At 50.1% G+C, this 18,288-nt stretch overlaps 1 protein-coding gene across 3 annotated transcripts; it reads left to right on the top strand.

The window, feature by feature from the left end:
- The first annotated feature begins 1,276 nt into the window (after window positions 1-1,276).
- SCAMP4 (secretory carrier membrane protein 4) lies at window positions 1,277-11,606 on the top strand. Of its 3 annotated transcripts, none has more exons than XM_028713549.2 (7): window positions 1,277-1,396; window positions 5,774-5,830; window positions 6,934-7,062; window positions 8,442-8,598; window positions 10,203-10,304; window positions 10,528-10,645; window positions 11,295-11,606. In XM_028713549.2, exons 2-7 carry the CDS (start codon window positions 5,824-5,826, stop codon window positions 11,469-11,471), a joined length of 690 nt encoding a protein of 229 aa, XP_028569382.1. In that variant the 5' UTR covers window positions 1,277-1,396; window positions 5,774-5,823; the 3' UTR covers window positions 11,472-11,606. The 3 variants fall into 3 exon arrangements, with proteins under 3 accessions (XP_028569382.1, XP_077777879.1, XP_028569384.1); XM_077921753.1 differs by lacking the exon at window positions 1,277-1,396 and adding an exon at window positions 1,551-1,667; XM_028713551.2 differs by lacking the exon at window positions 1,277-1,396 and adding an exon at window positions 1,919-2,000.
- The last annotated feature ends 6,682 nt before the right edge of the window (window positions 11,607-18,288 follow it).

Raw genomic sequence — 18,288 nt, 5'->3', positions numbered from 1 at the left:
AGGGATGATGGGAATTGTAGTCCAAAACATCTGGATGGCCGAGTTTGGGTGTGTCTGCTCCAGATGTTTTGGGACTACAACTCCCATGATCCCTAGGTAATAGTAACAGTGGTCAAGGATGTTGGGAATTGTAGTCCAAAACATCTGGAGGGCCGAGTTTGGGTGTGTCTGCTCCAGATGTTTTGGGACTACAACTCCCATGATCCCTAGGTAATAGTAACAGTGGTCAAGGATGATGGGAATTGTAGTCCAAAACATCTGGAGGGCAGCAGGTTGGGGATTCCTGCTTTAGGTTATTGCAGGATACATCTGAGTTCCAATAGTTCCTCCCTTTCTTTCTTTTTTCTTTTCCTTCTCCTCCTGCAATGAGGCTACATTTTAATATTTAAATGTTCCACTATTTTAATGTTGTATTTTATTTTTGTTTTTAAGTTGTAATCATTCATCTTGTTTTTATTATTGCTTGTAAGCCGCTCTGAGCCCGGCCTTGGCTGGGGAGGGCGGGGTATAAATAATAATAATAATAATAATAATAATAATAATAATAATAATAATAATAATAATAATAATAATAATAATAATAAAATTATTGATTAGCTGCCTTTGCTTAAGGCTAGTTTGCATTCCAGCAATTCTGTCCCAACCGAGACACCGTAGCCTCCCTTTCCCCTTGCTTTCTCCTTTCATAGAGATAAGAAAAATCAAGACGTGCCCACCTTACTTTACCCCTATAGTATTTCCTCGCCCTCGCGAGTGAGGAACCCGGGGCAACCCCCGATGCCACTGGACAGAATAAGGCTTTTATATTGTTTTGGGCTTAAGTCATGGCCCTCCTTGGCTCCGCGTGAAGCTTCTTCCTTCCCACGTGAATCCCGGAACTCCGTCCCCGCGTGCGAGTCTACAAGAAAAGTCTATGTTCTTGCCTCTCTCTTTCCCCAGGCGCCCGCAAGCCGACGCGGCCGCGGTGGCCGACGGGAGTTGCAGTCCCGCCTCCCGCGTCGCCCTATGAGGGGAGCCGCCTCGAGGACTACGACTCCCAGAGTCCACCGCGGCGAAGCGGAGGAAAAGAGCGTTGGGCGGCCGTCCCGTGACCGGCCGCGGTGGCCGACGGGAGTTGCAGTCCGGCCTCCCGCGTCGCCCTATGAGGGGAGCCGCCTGGAGGACTACGACTCCCAGAGGCGCACCGCGGCGAAGGGCGGTGTTGGGCAGCCGTCCCGTGATCGGCCGCGGTGGCCGACGGGAGTTGCAGTCCCGCCTCCCGCGTCGCCCTATGAGGGGAGCCGCCTGGAGGACTACGACTCCCAGAGGCGCACCGCGGCGGAGCGGAGGGCCGGGGGAAAAGAGCGAAGGGCGGCGTGGGCGGCGGCGGCAGATGCTGGCCGAGGCGTCGGCGGAGGTAACGGACCCGGAGCCGCGGCTCCCGCTTCCCAAAACGCCCTCCGGCCCGGGGACGCCGCTGATTGGCTGGCTGGGGAGGAGGGGGCGGGGCTTGCACCAGGAGCCCGGGCAAAGGGCGCGTGTTGCACGCCCGGCGCGTGTGCAAGGGGGGGCGGCTGGGCTGGGAGCTCCCAGGGTATTGCAATTCCTCTTTGCAAGGGAGAATTGCATTTGCTTCAGTTGGTTTTGCAAAGTGGTGCATTGAGTTTGCTGTGCAACAGTTGATTGGGGTATGTAAATAATATTTATTATTATTATTATTGTCATTATTATCATTGTTCCTGTTATTATTTTTGCGCAGTTATATTGGTTAGATTTGACTTTGCAGCAATAATTGCTTTTGCTTTAGTTGGCTTTGTAGTTGTGCACTGAGTTTGCTGTGCAACAGTTGGTTTGGGGTATGTAAATAATATTTATTTTTGTTGTTGTCATTATTATCATTGTTCCTGTTATTATTTTTGCGCAGTTATATTGGTTAGATTTGACTTTGCAGCAATAATTGCTTTTGCTTTAGTTGGCTTTGTAGTTGTGCGTTGAGTTTGCTGTGCAACAGTTGGTTTGGGGTATTTAATAATATTTATTATTGTTGTTGTCATTATTGTTCCCATTGTTGTCATTTTCGTTGTTACTGTTCTTAGTTGGTTTTGTAGCAGTGCATTTGCTATGCAACAGTTGGTTTTGCTATGTTTTTATAATAACTATTTATTATCCTTATCATTGTTAGAAGCCCATAGAATCGTGCAATTATATTGGTTAGATTTGACTTTGCAGCAATACAGTGGTTTACCTTCCCGCCGGAGCGATACCTATTTATCTACTTGCACTCTGACGTGCTTTTGAACTGCTAGGTTGGCAGGAGCAGGGACCGAGCAACGGGAGCTCACCCCGTCATTGCGGGGATTCGAACCGCCGACCTTCTGATAGGCAAGTCCCAGGCTCTGTGGTTTAACACACAGTGCCACCCGCGTCCCTCTAACCTGAGGAACTACTGTATAGCAAAAATAAAATAGTCCTTTTAAAACAGATTTAACTGAAATGGCGTTTCCTGATCATGCCGTTTTCCGGGTGACGGGTGTTTCCTTGGCTTTTGCAACCTCGGCAAGGGATGTTTTTCATTCATCCGAGATGGCAGGAAACTAGGATATCTCAAATAGACCTTTCCTTTCCTTTTTTAAGCAGAAAAACAGTTGTGATGGGAAGGCGATGCTTGGCAGCTACATCGGCAAGCGGTTTACGCAGGGGTAAACACTCAATATGCTGACACTCAATATGCCAGCAAGTTTGGAAAACTCAGCAGTGGCCAGAGGATTGGATAAGATCAGTCTACATCCCAATCCCAAAGAAGGGCAGTGCCAAAGAATGCTCCAACTACCGCACAATTGCGCTCACTTCACACGCTAGCAAGGTTATGCTTAAAATTCTACAAGGAAGGCTCAAGCAGTATGTGGATCGATAATTCCCAGAAGTGCAAGCTGGATTTAGAAGAGGCAGAGGAACCAGAGACCAAATTGCAAACATGCACTGGATTATGGAGAAAGCTAGAGAGTTCCAGAAGGACATCTACTTCTGCTTCATTGACTATGCAAAAGCCTTTGACTGTGTCGACCACAGCAAACTATGGCAAGTTCTTAAAGAAATGGGAGTGCCTGATCACCTCATCTGTCTCCTGAGAAATCTCTATGTGGGATAAGAAGCTACAGTTTTCCCAGCAGTGATGTATGGAAGTGAGAGCTGGACCATCAAGAAGGCTGATGGCCGAAGAATTGATGCTTTTGAATTCTGGTGCTGGAGGAGACTCTGGAGAGTCCCATGGACTGCAAGAAGATCCAACCTCTCCATTCAGAAGGAAATCAGCCCTGAGTGCTCACTGGAAGGACAGATCCTGAAGCTGAGGCTCCAAGACTTTGGCCACCTCAGGAGAAGAGAAGACTCCCTGGAAAAGACCCTGATGTTGGGAAAGATGGAGGGCACAAGGAGAAGGGGACGACAGAGGACGAGATGGTGGGACAGTGTTCTCGAAGCGACAAGCGTGAGTTTGACCAAACTGAGGGAGGCAGTGGAAGACAGGAGGGCCTGGCGTGCTCTGGTCCTGGGGGTCACGAAGAGGCGGGCACGACTAAACAACAACAACAAGCGAGCTTTGGTGCGGGGCTGCCTTGGGATCATCGTGGACCCCCATAAGTCTCTGAAATGTCCAGCCCGCCGAATTCGTAGTGCAATAGCTGTGCAGCTGTCTTAAATCAGCCTTCTCCTGAGTCGGGATCCCTAGACGTTGGCGGGTGGTAAATTTGAGATACACTCCCTTTGGGGGAGCCATTCATTCCTAAGAGAAACCTGTGTTATCGTCCTTCATCTCCCCCCATTGGAGGAATGCCTCTGTTCGAAATAATAGAATATTCTCTGCGGTTTGGGGGTTTTATGCTAGGATTCAGCCCTCCCACCCTCTAGTAGAGCTGCTCCTGATTGCTTGGCAAAAAATTAAAAATTAAAAAATGGCAGAGAGAGAGACACACACAAGCCTCTTTGTATTACTCTCCCTGGGTACTTTTTGGAAAAAGGCACACAGGACAAAGGGGTCTTCTGTCTGCCCGGATGAAAGGAGGAGGCTGGGGCTGGTTTCCGCGGAGCGTGGCCGCGTTAACCAGCTGCGTATCGGAGTTTAAAGGCAAAGGGACCTTTGACCATTAGGTCCGGTCATGACTGACTCTGGGGTTGCGGCGCTCATCTCGCTTTACTGGCCGAGGGAGCCGGCGTACAGCTTCAAGGTCATATGGCCAGCAGGACTAAGCTGCTTCCGGCGAACCAGAGCAGCGCACGGAAATGCCATTTACCTTCCCGCCGGAGTGGTACCTATTTATCTACTTGCACTTTGACATGCTTTCGAACTGCTAGGTTGGCAGGAGCAGAGACTGAGCAACGGGAGCTCACTCCGTCATCGCGGGGATTCAAACCGCCGACCTTCTGATCGGCAAGCCCTAGGCTCTGTGGTTTAACCCACAGCGCCACCCGCATTCCATGTATCGGAATTTACGGGTGGGAAAATTGGGGGGGGGGGACCCCAGTTACCGAAGACCCTCTTTCCACAACCTGTTCCACTGCCAAACAATAGGAAGTTACAGTTGTACCTCGGGTTTCATACACTTCAGGTTACAGACTCCGCTAACCCAGAAATAGTACCTCAGGTTAAGAACTTTGCTTCAGGATGAGAACAGAAATTGTGCAGCAGCAGGTGGCCCCATTAGCTAAAGTGGTGCTTCAGGTTAAGAACAGTTTCAGGTTAAGAACAGACCTCTGGAACGAATTAAGTTCTTAACCCGAGGTACCGCTGTATTCCTATTGTTTAGTCGGAATCTCCTTTCTTCTAACTTGTCCGGATCAAGGGGAGTCATAGTCTTGGCTCTATTCCGCCTTGGTCAGACCACACCTGGAGTCCCGTGCCCAGTTCTGGACACCACAATTTAAAGGAGGGTGTTGGCAGGCCGGAAGGTGTGCAGAAGGTTCTGGAAACCGAGCCTGATGAGGAACGGTCGAAGGAGCTGGGTACGTTTAGCCTGGAAAAGAGGAGACTGAAAGGAGATAGGAGAGCCCTCTTCCAATATCCGAAGGGCTGTCACATGGAAGAGGGAGCAAGCTCGTTTTCTCCTTCTCCAGAGAGCAGGACTCGAACCCGTGGCTTCAGGTGACAAGGAAGGAGATTCCGACTCAACGTCAGGAATAACTTTCCGACAGTGGGAGCTGTTTGGCCGTGGGATGGAAGGTGACGGACTCACCTACCTTGGAGGTTCTCAAGAAGAGGTTGGGCGGCCATCTGTCAGCGATGCTTTAGTCAAGATTTCTGCATTGTACGGGGTTGGACTGGATGACCTTTGGGGTCCCTCCGAACTGTAAAATTCTGCGATATATCTCGACTTAAAATCATGGGTAGGCCAACTAAGGCCCGGGGGCCGGATCCGGCCCAATCGCCTTCTCAATCCGACCCACGGACGGTCCGGGAATCAGCGTGTTTTTACATGAGTAGAATGTGTGCTTTTATTTCAAATGCATCTCTGGGTTATTTGTGGGGCATAGGAATTCGTTCCTTCCCCACCCCAATATAGTCCGGCCCCCCGCAAGGTCTGAGGGGCAGTGGACCGGCCCCCTGCTGAAAAAGTTTGCTGACGCCTGCTTTAAATCACCCGCGTTGCTAAGAATTCGGTTCGGGGGTCAATGAAACGCTGCGTTGCTGTTTTGTGTCTTTGCCGAGTTAACTTTCTTTCCGTTTAGGTGGGCGTCCTCTGCCCTGAAGAAACGGGAAATGTTCTGCTGAGGCTCAGAATTTTTGTCTTTTCTCTCGTAGGGTCGACTCTGACTTGAAAACCGCCCCGTGGGAAACACCCGAAGGACAAAATGGCAGGTAATGATATTCACAGGAACGGTTTTGAGCCTTCCGCCCTACCGGTCTGAAAAACGGTGTTTGATTTCAGGGGTTTGGACTAGATTATTCTTGCAACCCTGTGATTCTCAGGCCACTTCTGACACCCGTTGCGCTTGTGTGTGCTTCGAGAATTGTGCAAAAAGGCCTGCTGTTCACCGGGCTGAAATGTACACGTCTCCTACAGAATACAGTGGTGCCTTGGTTCTCAAACGTAATCCGTTAACGGAAGTCCGTTCCAGAACCAAAGCGTTCCAAAACCAAGGCGTGCTTTCCCATAGACAGTGATGCAAAACGGATTAATCCGTCCCAGACTTTTAAAAACAACCCCTAAAACAGCCATTTAACATGAATTTTACCATCTAACGAGACCATTGATCCATTAAATGAAAGCAATCATCGAAGCACTGTACTGTAAAATAAATAAGACAGTATTTTGGATGATAAAAATAATTATTTTTTCCTTCCCTGCACTGATGATAGTCGTTGTTTGGATGGGGGGCTTTTATCCATTTCTGCAGTCGCACAATCAATCAATCAATCAATCAGTAGCTGAACTGGGTTCCACACAGTCACAAAAAACAAATGAACCGAAAAAGCCTCAGAAACAGAAGCGCAAAATAAAGAGCAAAAACAAAAGGGCCAAATTTTGGGTTTTGGGCGTTTGAAAACCGAAGCGTTCAGCTCCTGAGACGCTCGAAAACCGAGGTACCACTGTACAGTGGTACCTCAGGTTACATACGCTTCAGGTTACGGACTCCGCTAACCCAGAAATAGTGCTTCAGGTGAAGAACTTTGCTTCAGGATGAGAACAGAAATCGTGCTCCGGCGGCAGCGGGAGGCCCCATTAGCTAAAGTGGTGCTTCAGGTTAAGAACAGTTTCAGGTTAAGAACGGACCTCCAGAACGAATTAAGTACTTAACCCGAGGTACCACTGTACATAGTTTGTAATGGACAGCTCCTCTAATGTGTTGTGTTTGGGGAATTTTTGAGCCGTCGACTTTAACCTTCCGGCGGCAAAAGCGCCGCTTCGCAAACCCCAAAACCACTTTTCCCGACTTTGGTTTTTCTCGTTCTTTTCCCAGAGAAAGTCAACAACTTCCCTCCGCTCCCCAAATTCATCCCGCTGAAACCGTGCTTCTACCAGAACTTTGCCGACGAGATTCCCATTGATCATCAGACGCTGGTCAGACGGATCTATCACTTATGGATCTGTAAGTTTCCCCCCGGGGGGGGGGGGGAACGACGTTCGGGGTGGATAAAAATCAATGATTTTTTTTTTTTAAGTACAGTGGTGCCTCGCAAGACGAAATTAATTCGTTCCGTGAGTTTTTTCGTCTTGCGAATTTTTCGTCTTGCGAAGCACGGTTTCGGGAAAGTTTTGGAAAAGCTTCAAAAATCACCAAAGTCTTCAAGAACCTCAAAAAAGGCTACCACACCGCGTGCTATGAGTTGCTCCTCGAAGTCAAGTCGCAACTGTATTAACGGTTTTAAGAAAAAGGAAACAAACTTGCAAGACGTTTCCGTCTTGCGAAGCAAGCCCATAGGGAAAATCGTCTTGCGAAGCAGCTCAAAAAACCAAAAACCCTTTCGTCTTGCGAGTTTTCCATCTTGCGAGGCATTCGTCTTGCGAGGTACCACTGTAAATAAAAAAAAAGGGATTTTTAAATAATTTAAGTCGGAATTTTAAAAATGCTTTTAGAAGGAAAAATCTTTCTAAAGATAGTTTTCTATTCAAGTTACATGACTTTTGTCTTCTGGGGTTTCTGGGGTTTTTCCTGTTCTTATTCTGTCTCTCACGGCTGCAATAAACCTACCGTTAAAATAAGGGACTGGTCATTTCTTCGCCAGAGGGCAAATTTAGCAGGGGATCAAATACTCCCCGCCCCCCGCTGTATTAAAATAAAATGCGAAATTAGAAAGTCAGAAAACTCATTAGTCGAGGTTGACAGAAGTCCTAGGCTGTGATAGCCAAAGGTTTGTTCTGTTGTATAAGATGGGGTGTTATGTTTGAAAAACGTGTGAAAAATAAAAATTATAGTAAAGGTAAAAGGACCCCTGACCGTTAGGTCCAGTCGTGACCGACTCTGGGGTTGCGGCGCTCATCTCGCTTTATTGGCCGAGGGAGCTGCCGTACAGCTTCCGGGTCATGTGGCCAGCAGGACTAAGCCGCTTCTGGCGAACCAGAGCAGCGCACGGAAACGCCGTTTACCTTCCCTCCGGAGCGGTACCTATTTATCTACTTGCACTTTGACGTGCTTTCGAACTGCTAGGTTGGCAGGAGCAGGGACCGAGCAACGGGAGCTCACCCCGTCATTGCGGGGATTCAAACTGCCGACCTTCTGATCGGCAAGCCCTAGGCTCTATGGTTTAACCCACAGAGCCACCCGCGTCCCATAAAAATTATATATATATATATATATATAAAAAATAGAAAAAGGAATTTGCAGCTGTGTCCCGTAAGGGGATCGAACCCGCAACCATGGCGTTAAATCAGCACCGCGCCCTACCCAACTGAGCTATCCAAACCCGTTTCTATTGCCTTAAGACATTTATTTTCTTCCCCTTTTTCTCTCTCTCCCGTCTTCCGCAGTCTATTGCATCACCTTGGGTGTCAATCTCATCGCCTGCCTGGCCTGGTGGATTGCCGGCGGTTCCGGGGCCAACTTCGGCTTGGCGCTCCTCTGGCTCCTCGCTTTCAGTCCCTGCGGTTACGTCTGCTGGTTCCGGCCGGTCTACAAAGCCTTTAGGTAAATGACCTGTCCGTTTGCATTTAAGGTAAAGGGACCCCTGACCGTTAGGTCCAGTCGTGGCCGACTCTGGGGTTGCGGCGCTCATCTCTCTTTACTGGCCGAGGGAGCCAGCGGACAGCTTCCGGGTCATGTGGCCAGCAGGATGAAGCCGCTTCTGGCGAACCAGAGCAGCGCACAGAAACGCTGTTCACCTTCCCGCCGGAGCGGTACCTATTTATCTACTTGCACTGGTGTGCTTTCGAACTGCTAGGTTGGCAGGAGCAGGGACCGAGCAACGGGAGCTCACCCCGTCATTGCGGGGATTCGAACCGCCGACCTTCTGATCGGCAAGTCCTAGGCTCTGTGGTTTAACCCACAGCGCCACCTGCGTCCCTCCACCTGCATTTATCTCCCCCAAAATCTCCAGGACTGATGTTGCTAAGAGCCCTGTGGACGGGCTCCTTTTTGTTGTTGTTTTAAAACCTCTCTGCAAGGAGAAATCTAGTCCATCAAGAAACTGGCTCCTTTCTCCTTGCGGCGTCCTCCGCACTCGCTGCCTTATGAAACCGCAATAAAACATCAAACTTTTAATAATATTTTTTATTATTTTATATTATTTACACCCTGCCCATCCGGCTAGGACGCAGCCCTTCTGAACCACCGGGGAGAATTTTTTATTTCTGTCTATTTGCATTTCTATTACATTTCAAAATTCTTACATATTCAGGGGGAAAAGGAAAACGTAGGACTTCCCTTCCCCTCTTTCCTTATATTTTCCCCTTCCCAAACCTTTCTCTACTCCTCTCCTGATCTCTTAATTCTAACTTAAAACACCGCTGAACTAAACTCGCAGCCTCCTAAGCCGGTTATCTGTCTATGTAATGATTTTTCATGTATCCTATAAATATTTCCCGCCCTCCCTAAACCTTTTATCGTCCCAATTCCAGAGAGAACTTTTGCACGCGTTGTGGAAGGGCAGGGATTATTGGCTAGTTTCCGTTCTTACTTTTTGTTATAGCCAACAAATTGTGAAGTCACAATAAAACATCAAATTTTTAACAACAACAACAGTTTGTATTACCGTATTTTTCGCTCTATAAGGCGCACCAGACCACAAGACGCACCAAGTTTTTGGAGGAGGAAAACAAGAAAAAAAATATTCTGAATCTCAGAAGCCAGAACAGCAAGAGGGATCGCTGCGCAGTGAAAGCAGCAATCCCTCTTGCTGTTCTGGCTTCTGGGATAGCTGCACAGCCTGCATTCGCCCCATAAGACGCACACACATTTCCCCTACTTTTTAGGAGAGAAAAAGTGAGTCTTATAGAGCAAAAAATGTGCTAACTATACCCCACCCATCTGGCTGGGCTTCCCTAGCCACTCTGGGTGGCTCCCAACAGACTATCAAAAATACAATAAAACATCCAAGATTAAAAGCTTCCCTAAACAGGGCTGCCTTCAGATGTCTTCTAAAAATCCAATCGTTATCTCCTTGACATCTGGTGGGAAGGCGTTCCACAGGGCGGGCGCCACCACCGAGAAGGCCCTCTCTCTGCGGTGTTTTCATCCATTTGCGGACTCCCAGCCTCCGCTGAATCCTCCCTCTTTTCCCTTTCGTCCCGCAGGTCGGACAGCTCTTTTAACTTCATGGCTTTCTTCTTCGTCTTCGGAGCCCAGTTCGTCCTGACCGTCATTCAAGCCGTCGGCATCGGCGGCTGGGGAGCGTGGTAAGTTTATTCGTTTCTGAAAAGATTGAGGATACGCAGCCGTACTTTGGAAGTCGGGCGGCAAAGTTCCCAGACCTTTTGGCTCCCGGGCGTCGCAAACCCGGAAGTGAGCGTTCCGGTTTGCGAACCGTTTTTGGAAGCCGAACGTCCGGCGCGGCTTCCGATTGGCTGCGGGAGCTTCCTGCATTCAGCAGTGACCGGGTGCCCTTTTCTTCTCTTCCAGCGGTTGGCTTGCAGCCGTGACGTTCTTCGGCACGAGCGTCGGTGCGGCCGTGATCATGCTCATCCCGGCGATCATGTTCACATTTTCGGCACTGGTGATGCTGGTTTGCCTTCTGCGGGTAAGCGAGGTTTTGTTTAAATTGCTGTTAAGGAAACGGTTGTTTTTCTCCTTCCAATAAAGCCCAGCGGAAAAGTTGCCCAAATGTAAACAGCTAACTTGTTAAACCTCACAATCATTTCATAGTTCTGTATTTCTAGTAAAGGTAAAGGGACCCCTGACCATTAGGTCCAGTCGTGGCCGACTCTGGGGTTGCGGCGCTCATCTCGCTTTATTGGCCGAGGGAGCCGGCGTACAGCTTCGGGTCATGTGGCCAGCAGGACTGAGCCGCTTCTGGCGAACCAGAGCAGCGCACGGAAATGCCGTTTACCTTCCCGCCAGAGCGGTACCTATTTATCTACTTGCACTTTGACGTGCTTTCGAACTGTTAGGTTGGCAGGAGCAACGGGAGCTCACCCCATCATTGCGGGGATTCGAACCACCGACCTTCTGATCGGCAAGCCCTAGGCTCTGTGGTTTAACCCACAGTGCCACAATTTCCCTTAAAAAAAGGGAAACCTTGACAGCTATGGCGCGCTCTATTTTTAACTGATAGCAGGGAATATTCCGAAGTTCTCGGCACTTCCCGAAAGCGCTGTCCGCGGGGTTTTGAGTTCGAGGTGCTCTGGTTCCGACCCGCCTTTTAAACTCCCCTCCCTCTCCGAAACCAGGTCCACCGGCTTTACCGCGGCGGCGGCGGAAGCTTCCAGAAAGCTCAGGACGAGTGGCAGACTGGGTCGTGGCGGGACCCCCCGAGCCGGGAAGCTCAGTTCAGCAACTTCTCTGGGAACAGCCTTCCCGAATACCCAACCGTCCCCAACTACCCTCCCGGAGGCCGGTGGCCGTGAGTTCGAAACCAGCTCCCATCAGACTTGCGCCCAGATCATTTGTTTTTTTTCGGATCGCTGTGCAAATTTTTATTTTTACATCTTGCAGTTTTTTGCGGATTTTAAAAATCATTCCGGGTGGAAGAATAACATGCAAGACGTCCGTCTTTTCCCTGTTGTTGTTTTTTTTCCATCTCTCTCAATTTGTTTCAAATAATCTCAATGTTCTCCTTGCCTTTTGGCGAAGAATTTGGAGGACCTTGCTGGTTTGGAACTGCAGGAAGTGTGGCTCTTGCCAACATTTGACTAGTTTGCCTTGAGGGATGCGGGCTGCCATTTCTATTCCTCTATTCTCCCTGTGTCCATCCTCACTTTTTTGCCAATGGATGAATGACACAGGCCTAGGGGAAAAAGTCACATCCTTAAATCTTCCTAAAATCTGCCTTCGCGGTCAACCTTTTTTCCTAAGAGAGCAGCGGATCACCGCCACGTTCTTCACCTCCCGGCTTTTTTGCATTTTCGGGAGCCTCCGCTCTTGCAAATGGTTGTGAGAGGAGGAGAAAGAAGCCTTTGATTATTACTATTTTATTTTTATTGTTATGTGCCCAAGAACAGCGTTACCCGTTCTCGATCCCTGCCATTCCTTTCTGGCCGCAGCGGTGAGTGACAACTCAAGACACATTGTGGGGGAAGCGCTAAAATTGGAGGAAGTCCCCGCAGGCGGAAAACCAGAACGTCTCCTCTCTCTGTGTTCAATTTCTACATGCAGGGATTTGTTTCGGGGTGACCGGGGAAACGCTGAAATGTTAACTCCGGGGGGGGGGGGAAGAGGGTGCTTTTCTTGGAAGTCTTGATCGGTTGAGGACTTGGGGGCTGCGTATGTTTTTTCGATGCTTACCTGCTATTCATTCCCGTCCCAAACGCCAGCTTACCTGAGCTAGACAAGGAAGACTTTGCGTTCGGCCTGGGAACCCCAAAACGCTAGTGGGCTCCTCGGTTCTGGCGGATCGCATCCCGGCAGGTTTCAACCCAGCAAAGCTTCGCCTCCTGAGTTTCCGCTTCGGCACTGAATCGGGCCCGTGGCCGCCAGCCGCGACCCCCAGCCACCCACACAATAACCAGGAAGCAATGGGGTGAACTGGGCCTGCCCCACAAGTCCTGAACAGCACTTAAACTTCTTCCACCCAAATATCACTGCAGCCTTGATCCCCACAGGACTGGGTGACGGCGCCTATAGGGTGGGGGCCTTCTCCTGTCTTTACTCCCTCTTGGAAACCCACCCGGATTTTGGCTTCTACTCCCAGCATAACCGAGATAGAACTGGACCCCTCGGTCGAACATTTCATTTTGGAGCCAGCAGGCGCTGTATGTCACCCCAGAATTTCGCTTTCCTTTATTCCCCTGTCCATTAAAAACGCCATGGGACCGCATCAAATGGCTTTCCCCATCCGCCCCCGCCAAAGAATCCTGGGAGTTATAGTTTGCGGAGGGCGCCGGGGGTTGCTTGCAGGCGCCTTGCGTTCCCTTTGTGGAGCTACAGTTTGCCGGTCAACGCCTCTTGGAGGGGGATTCCGGGAACGGGGGGATACAGGCGCCTCCGAACAGCTCCCGGCGCCCTTCGCGAACTATAACTCCCAGGATTACTTTCGGGGAAGCCACGAACTGTTTATGAAGGGGCATATTGGGCTTTAAATTTGTGGTGCGGGCATGCTGTTTTTATTTTTTGCAAACATTTTGTGGTTTTTGGGGGGGCGGCTCATTTTCACCTCCCCACGCCTTGCCGGAATCAAAACGCGCCCGTTTGTTTCCTTGTCTCGCCTTAGCTATTCTGCTGCCCCCTTTGAGGAGCGGAATTCGAATGCATTAACCAGGAACTTTCCTGGGGGGGTACGTGGGTTTCTCAAAACACCCAGAGCGATTGGGGGGGCGCGGCTGGGTGGAAGCTACGAATGTGAAAACTTTTTTTACGGAACGGAGCCAGGAATTGGGGCAGGGCTAAAAAGCAGGGTGGTCTTTTAGGCCCCCTAAACGCTCAAAGCGGTATCGTGCCCCCTTTAAGCCGCCCTGACTTCTCCCCAAAAATCCCGGGAACTGTAGTTTTCCCGGGGGCACCCAGTGTGCTTAGGAGACCCCGATTCCCTCCAGTCCCCAGCGAATTCCCTAGGCAAGATAATTAAACCGCCCTGCGAGTGGAATAGGGCTTCCCTAACAACAACATCCTGGGGAGAACTATAGTTCCCAAGAGGCCTTGGTTTCGGGGGGACTGCTTAGACCACTTCAAAACTGCCTTAAAGTTCCAGTACAGACTTTAGCTCTTGGGTCAGCGGTCTTTTAACGACATGTGCCTTACCGGAGATTGCAAAAAAAAATCCCGCCCGCCCCGTCGTAACTTGATTTTTGCTCTTATTTTCCTTGCTACGGGGTGTGTGGTTTTGTTTACACTTGAGGAGGGGGGGCGTTCCTTCCCTTCTTACTCGAAAGGACCAACGTCTTGTAAATACTCTCTGAACTTCTCCCCTCTCTCGCGGCGAAATCTTGCGCCGGGCAACCGGAAATTCGCGGGGGTACGAAAACCTCCTTACGGGGCGGCGACTCTCATCTCAAGAAGCCGCAACCCCGGCCTGATTTGCACGGGGGGCAAGGAACCCGGCTGCCCCCCTCCCCACCCCAGATAAGGACGGGCGCCATTTTTGACCGTGGGGCCAGGGCGGCAGTCGTCGCCGCCGCCCCAACATCGCCTCTCTCCTAAACAGAGACGTTCCTACATATCTTGCAAACGGAGCCATTCTCCTCGCACACTACGAAATGCTTTTGGGGGATGTGGGGAGACCCCAGATTCAGACCCCAAAGACCCCTTAAGGTGTGTCGTCCATCCGTCCCCCCTACCTGGCCGATTCCACGCATTCCAAGCCACGGTTTCCTCAAATCAGCCTTTCTCAACATCCCCAGATGTTGTTGTACTACAACTCCCATCGCCCCTAGCTTGCAAGGCCAGAGCTCAGGGACGATGGGAGTTGTAGTCCAACAACATCCGGGGACCCACAGGTGGAGAACCGCTCAGACGTCACTTGCGATACCCTAAAGCAGGAATCCCCAACCAGATGTTTTGGACCACATGAGAACCGCTGCCTTAAATCAACACCTGCAATTATTACGATTATTTTGCAGCTCCACCCCACCCCCCCCAAAAATGCCAAAGGCCGGCCCCCCTGGCAGGAACAGTACTAGAGCGCTTTCTCCTGAATTCCCGCACCCCCTTTCTCCTACGGGGTGTTTTTTGGGGGGGGGTCGAAAGAGCGTCCGGGTGTTTACAAGACGCCTGCGGAATTGATGGGGTGGTCGCCCCACCTCGCCGAGTTGGCAGCGAGGTGCGTGGATCGTGGCTCCTTCGCCCCGCCCCCCCATATCTCTCAGGGAGGGGGGAGCGCTTGCAAATAGGGGTGCTGAGCGACCTCTGAGGTGGAAGCGGCGGGTTCCAATTCTGCTTGGTTGCAGAATTATGTTTAAAAAAACCACATCGCTTTCCCATCTTGTTGCCAAGTTTCTGGACTCTCCTGTTTCATTTTGGGGGAGGGGGCTCCCCCCATTTATACGAAACAAACTTACCTAATGCCTTGGAAGGAGAGACTTGGATTTGGGGGGGGTCCATGTTCCGCACACCGGGGGTGTTGCGGTTGTGTGTGTGGTTTTTTTTACGTACCAAGCCAAGGCGGTCAATGTTCGCCAAATACTTTCCTAGAAATCTAGGAGACCCACAAAACTGGTCTGTTTTTCCCTCTTTTCTCTTGACCCCAGGGAACCCTGGGAAATGTAGTCTTTTCGACGCTGTGCCCCCCACGTTCAAGATCTCTGTCTCTCCCCCAAAACGGAAAAAAACCCTTGCTTTTTTCTAGCATTACAGATCCACCTTCAGAGCCACGTGCGATCTGTTTTTCTTAAATCTCAAAAACTGGATCTCCATGCAGAGTGTACAGTGTCCCGTCGTTGTCTTAATATAACCTACTGATAACTCCGTTGTTGTTTAATAAACAGGAAAATACGTTTGTAACACCGTGTTTACACAAGGGAACTAACTGATGCCTTTTTTGGAGGGGCGGGTAAGCGAGAGTGGGGTCTCAACTCTCTATCCGTCACGTTGATTTTTTATTTTGCATTGCGGAACGATCTCGTTCGGCGATTTTTTTGGTGACTTTAAAAATAAAAACGGAATTAAAAGTTTGCCTACTGGAAAGGAGGAGCCTCTGTGTGCTTTGTGCGATGATTAAATGGACGGGAAATTCAGGGAGGGTCCTGCGGCAGGATCAGGCCCAAGGGGGCTCATCTGATTCAGCATTCTTACAATAATAATAATAATAATAATAATAAATTTTATTTATATCCCGCCCTCCCCAGCCGAAGCTGGGCTCAGGGCGGCTAACAACAATCAAAATAGTCCGACATTCTAAAAACATTCATTATAAAATTAATTAAATCAAATTAAAATCAAATTAATGGCAACCATCAAGCAAAATTCTGTGCAGAATGCCAGAGCAGGGAGTCAGGCTGCGCCCTGGCCAAAGGCCTGGTGGAACAGCCCTGTCTTGCAGGCCCTGCGGAAAGATGTCAAGTCCCGCAGGGCCCTAGTCTCTTGTGACAGAGCGTTCCACCAGATCGGGGCCACGGCCGAAAAAGCCCTGGCTCTGGTTGAGGCCAGCCTAACCTCTCTGTGGCCCGGGACCTCCAAGATGTTTTTGTTTGAAGACCATAAGGTCCTCTCTGGGACATACCAGGAGAAGCGGTCCGTAGGTACGAGGGTCCTAGGCCGTATAGGGCTTTAAAGGTTAAAACCAGCACCTTAAACCTGATCCTGTGGGCACAAATACGACCATACGCTTCCCCGCAGACTGTCTGGCCAGAGTGGCGCATGCTCTGGTTATCTCCCGCTTGGACTACTGCCATGCGCTCTCTGTGGGGCTCCCTTTGAAGGTGACCCGGAAACTACAACTAATCCAGAATGTGGCAGCTAGACTGGGGACTGGGAGCAGCCGCCGAGACCATATAACACCGGTCCCGAAAGACCTACATTGGCTCCCAGGACGTTTCCGAGCACAATTCAAAGCGTTGGTGTGGACCTTGAAAGGTAGCTCCATGGAGAGCGCATGGCAGTAGTCCAAGCAGGAGATAACCAATTCTGAGCACAATTCAAAGTGTTTGTGCTGACCTTGAAAGCCCTAAACGGCCCAGTATCCCTGAAGGAGCGTCTCCACCCCCATCGTCCAGCCCAGACACCAGGGTCCAGCTCCGAGGGCCTTCTGGCGGTTCCCTCCCTGCGAGAAGCCATGTTACAAGGAACCAGGCAGAGGGCCTTCTCGGTGGTGGCGCCCGCCCTGTGGAACGCCCTCCCACCAGATGTCAAAGAGAACAACAACTACCAGACTTTTAGAAGACATCTGAAGGCAGCCCCGTTTAGGGAAGCTTTTAATGTTAGATGCATTACTGTATTTTAATATTTTGTTGGGAGCCGCCCAGAGTGGCTGGGGAAGACCAGATAGTGGGGTTCTTCTTTGCCTCCCCTCCCAATTAACCTCCATCTCCAAGGTCCCCCAATTAACCTGCTCTCTTTTCCAAAAAACACCCCTATCCTAAAATGCCACATTCCTAATCACTGACACATTTTTAAACACAGCTTGACGCAGGCCTTCCAACGCTCTTCTGCAAAACTTCTCTTTCCAGGCGAGAGAGAGATAAAGCTTTTTGCCTCTCTCTTTCCAGGCCCAGAGAGCAAAAAAGGAGCGTTGTCCTGGGCTGACCTGCTGGGATTCAGCTGGACACAGCTGTCCCAAAAAATCTCCTTTCCTCCACGCCTCCCTGGCCAACGGCAGCTGCTGCCTGAATTTCGCAGCAGGGCGGCAGACGAAAACAGCGGCTTTCTCCAACCGAAGTGAGAAATTTACTTTCCGCTCGCCGCGCCACGAGAGAAGCCGACCTCTTGCCACCAAAGGTTTCCGCCCCACACACAAAGAGGCCAGCGACACAGCTATAAACCGTACGAAGCCATGTTTTCCCCGACCCTGTGCTTGGGTTCGTCCCCATTGGTTGTCAGGAGGAAGGAAGCAGAATTTGTACGCTTGTTTGGGGGCGAATCTCGCGGACCGTCAGCTTTTAAAAAACCAGAGAGCCCGCTTCATTCTTCCAAAGCATATTTATTCATACGCAAACATACGCAGGTTTGAAACGGGTGCGTCGGTCCGGTAGAATTTGTGCAAGGTTATTTTCTTTGTGCGGGCAACGGCTTCCTTCTTTGTACTTGCAAGATTGCACCCTACCCCGAAGAGGAGGGGGAACCTTTAGAAATTCAGGTGTTTCTGGGGTACCGTCCTCCATCGTCGGTTGTGCTAGCTAGGACTGATTGGCGCTGAAGACCCAACAACCAAAATCCTGTTGTTCTCTTTCCCTGTACTCCTGCCCCATTCTGTCTCCCCAAACACACCCCACAGCTTTAGGCTGCTGGCTTGTTCCTAACAAACAAAAACTGCCCTTCCGCTTTCGGATTAAAAGGATCTGGGGCAGTCCAGCCAGGTCGGCAGGGTAACAGATAACAAAATTATTATCCTTATTATTACCCAACTTCTTCCGCACCTTGGATCCCGACCTGATTTTTGTTATTAAACGGGAAAAAACAACTTAAGAACAAACCATTTCTCTTGCAACACTTCCAGGACAGACGAAAAGGTTTATTAAAGAGATATATAGGGTTAAGATAGATAGGTGCGGGGGCCAAGCTCAGATCCACCGAGGTCTTGCTATTTTTTGAACCCCCCAAAAAATGAACGCCGGTGAGCAGAAGAGACTGAAAGAG

The sequence above is a fragment of the Podarcis muralis genome, chromosome 18 (assembly GCF_964188315.1).
Source record: "Podarcis muralis chromosome 18, rPodMur119.hap1.1, whole genome shotgun sequence".
In the NCBI taxonomy this organism is placed as follows: Eukaryota; Metazoa; Chordata; class Lepidosauria; order Squamata; family Lacertidae; genus Podarcis; species Podarcis muralis.
The sequence above is the reverse complement of the archived record's forward strand: the minus strand, read 5'-3'. Positions and strand labels throughout refer to the sequence as shown.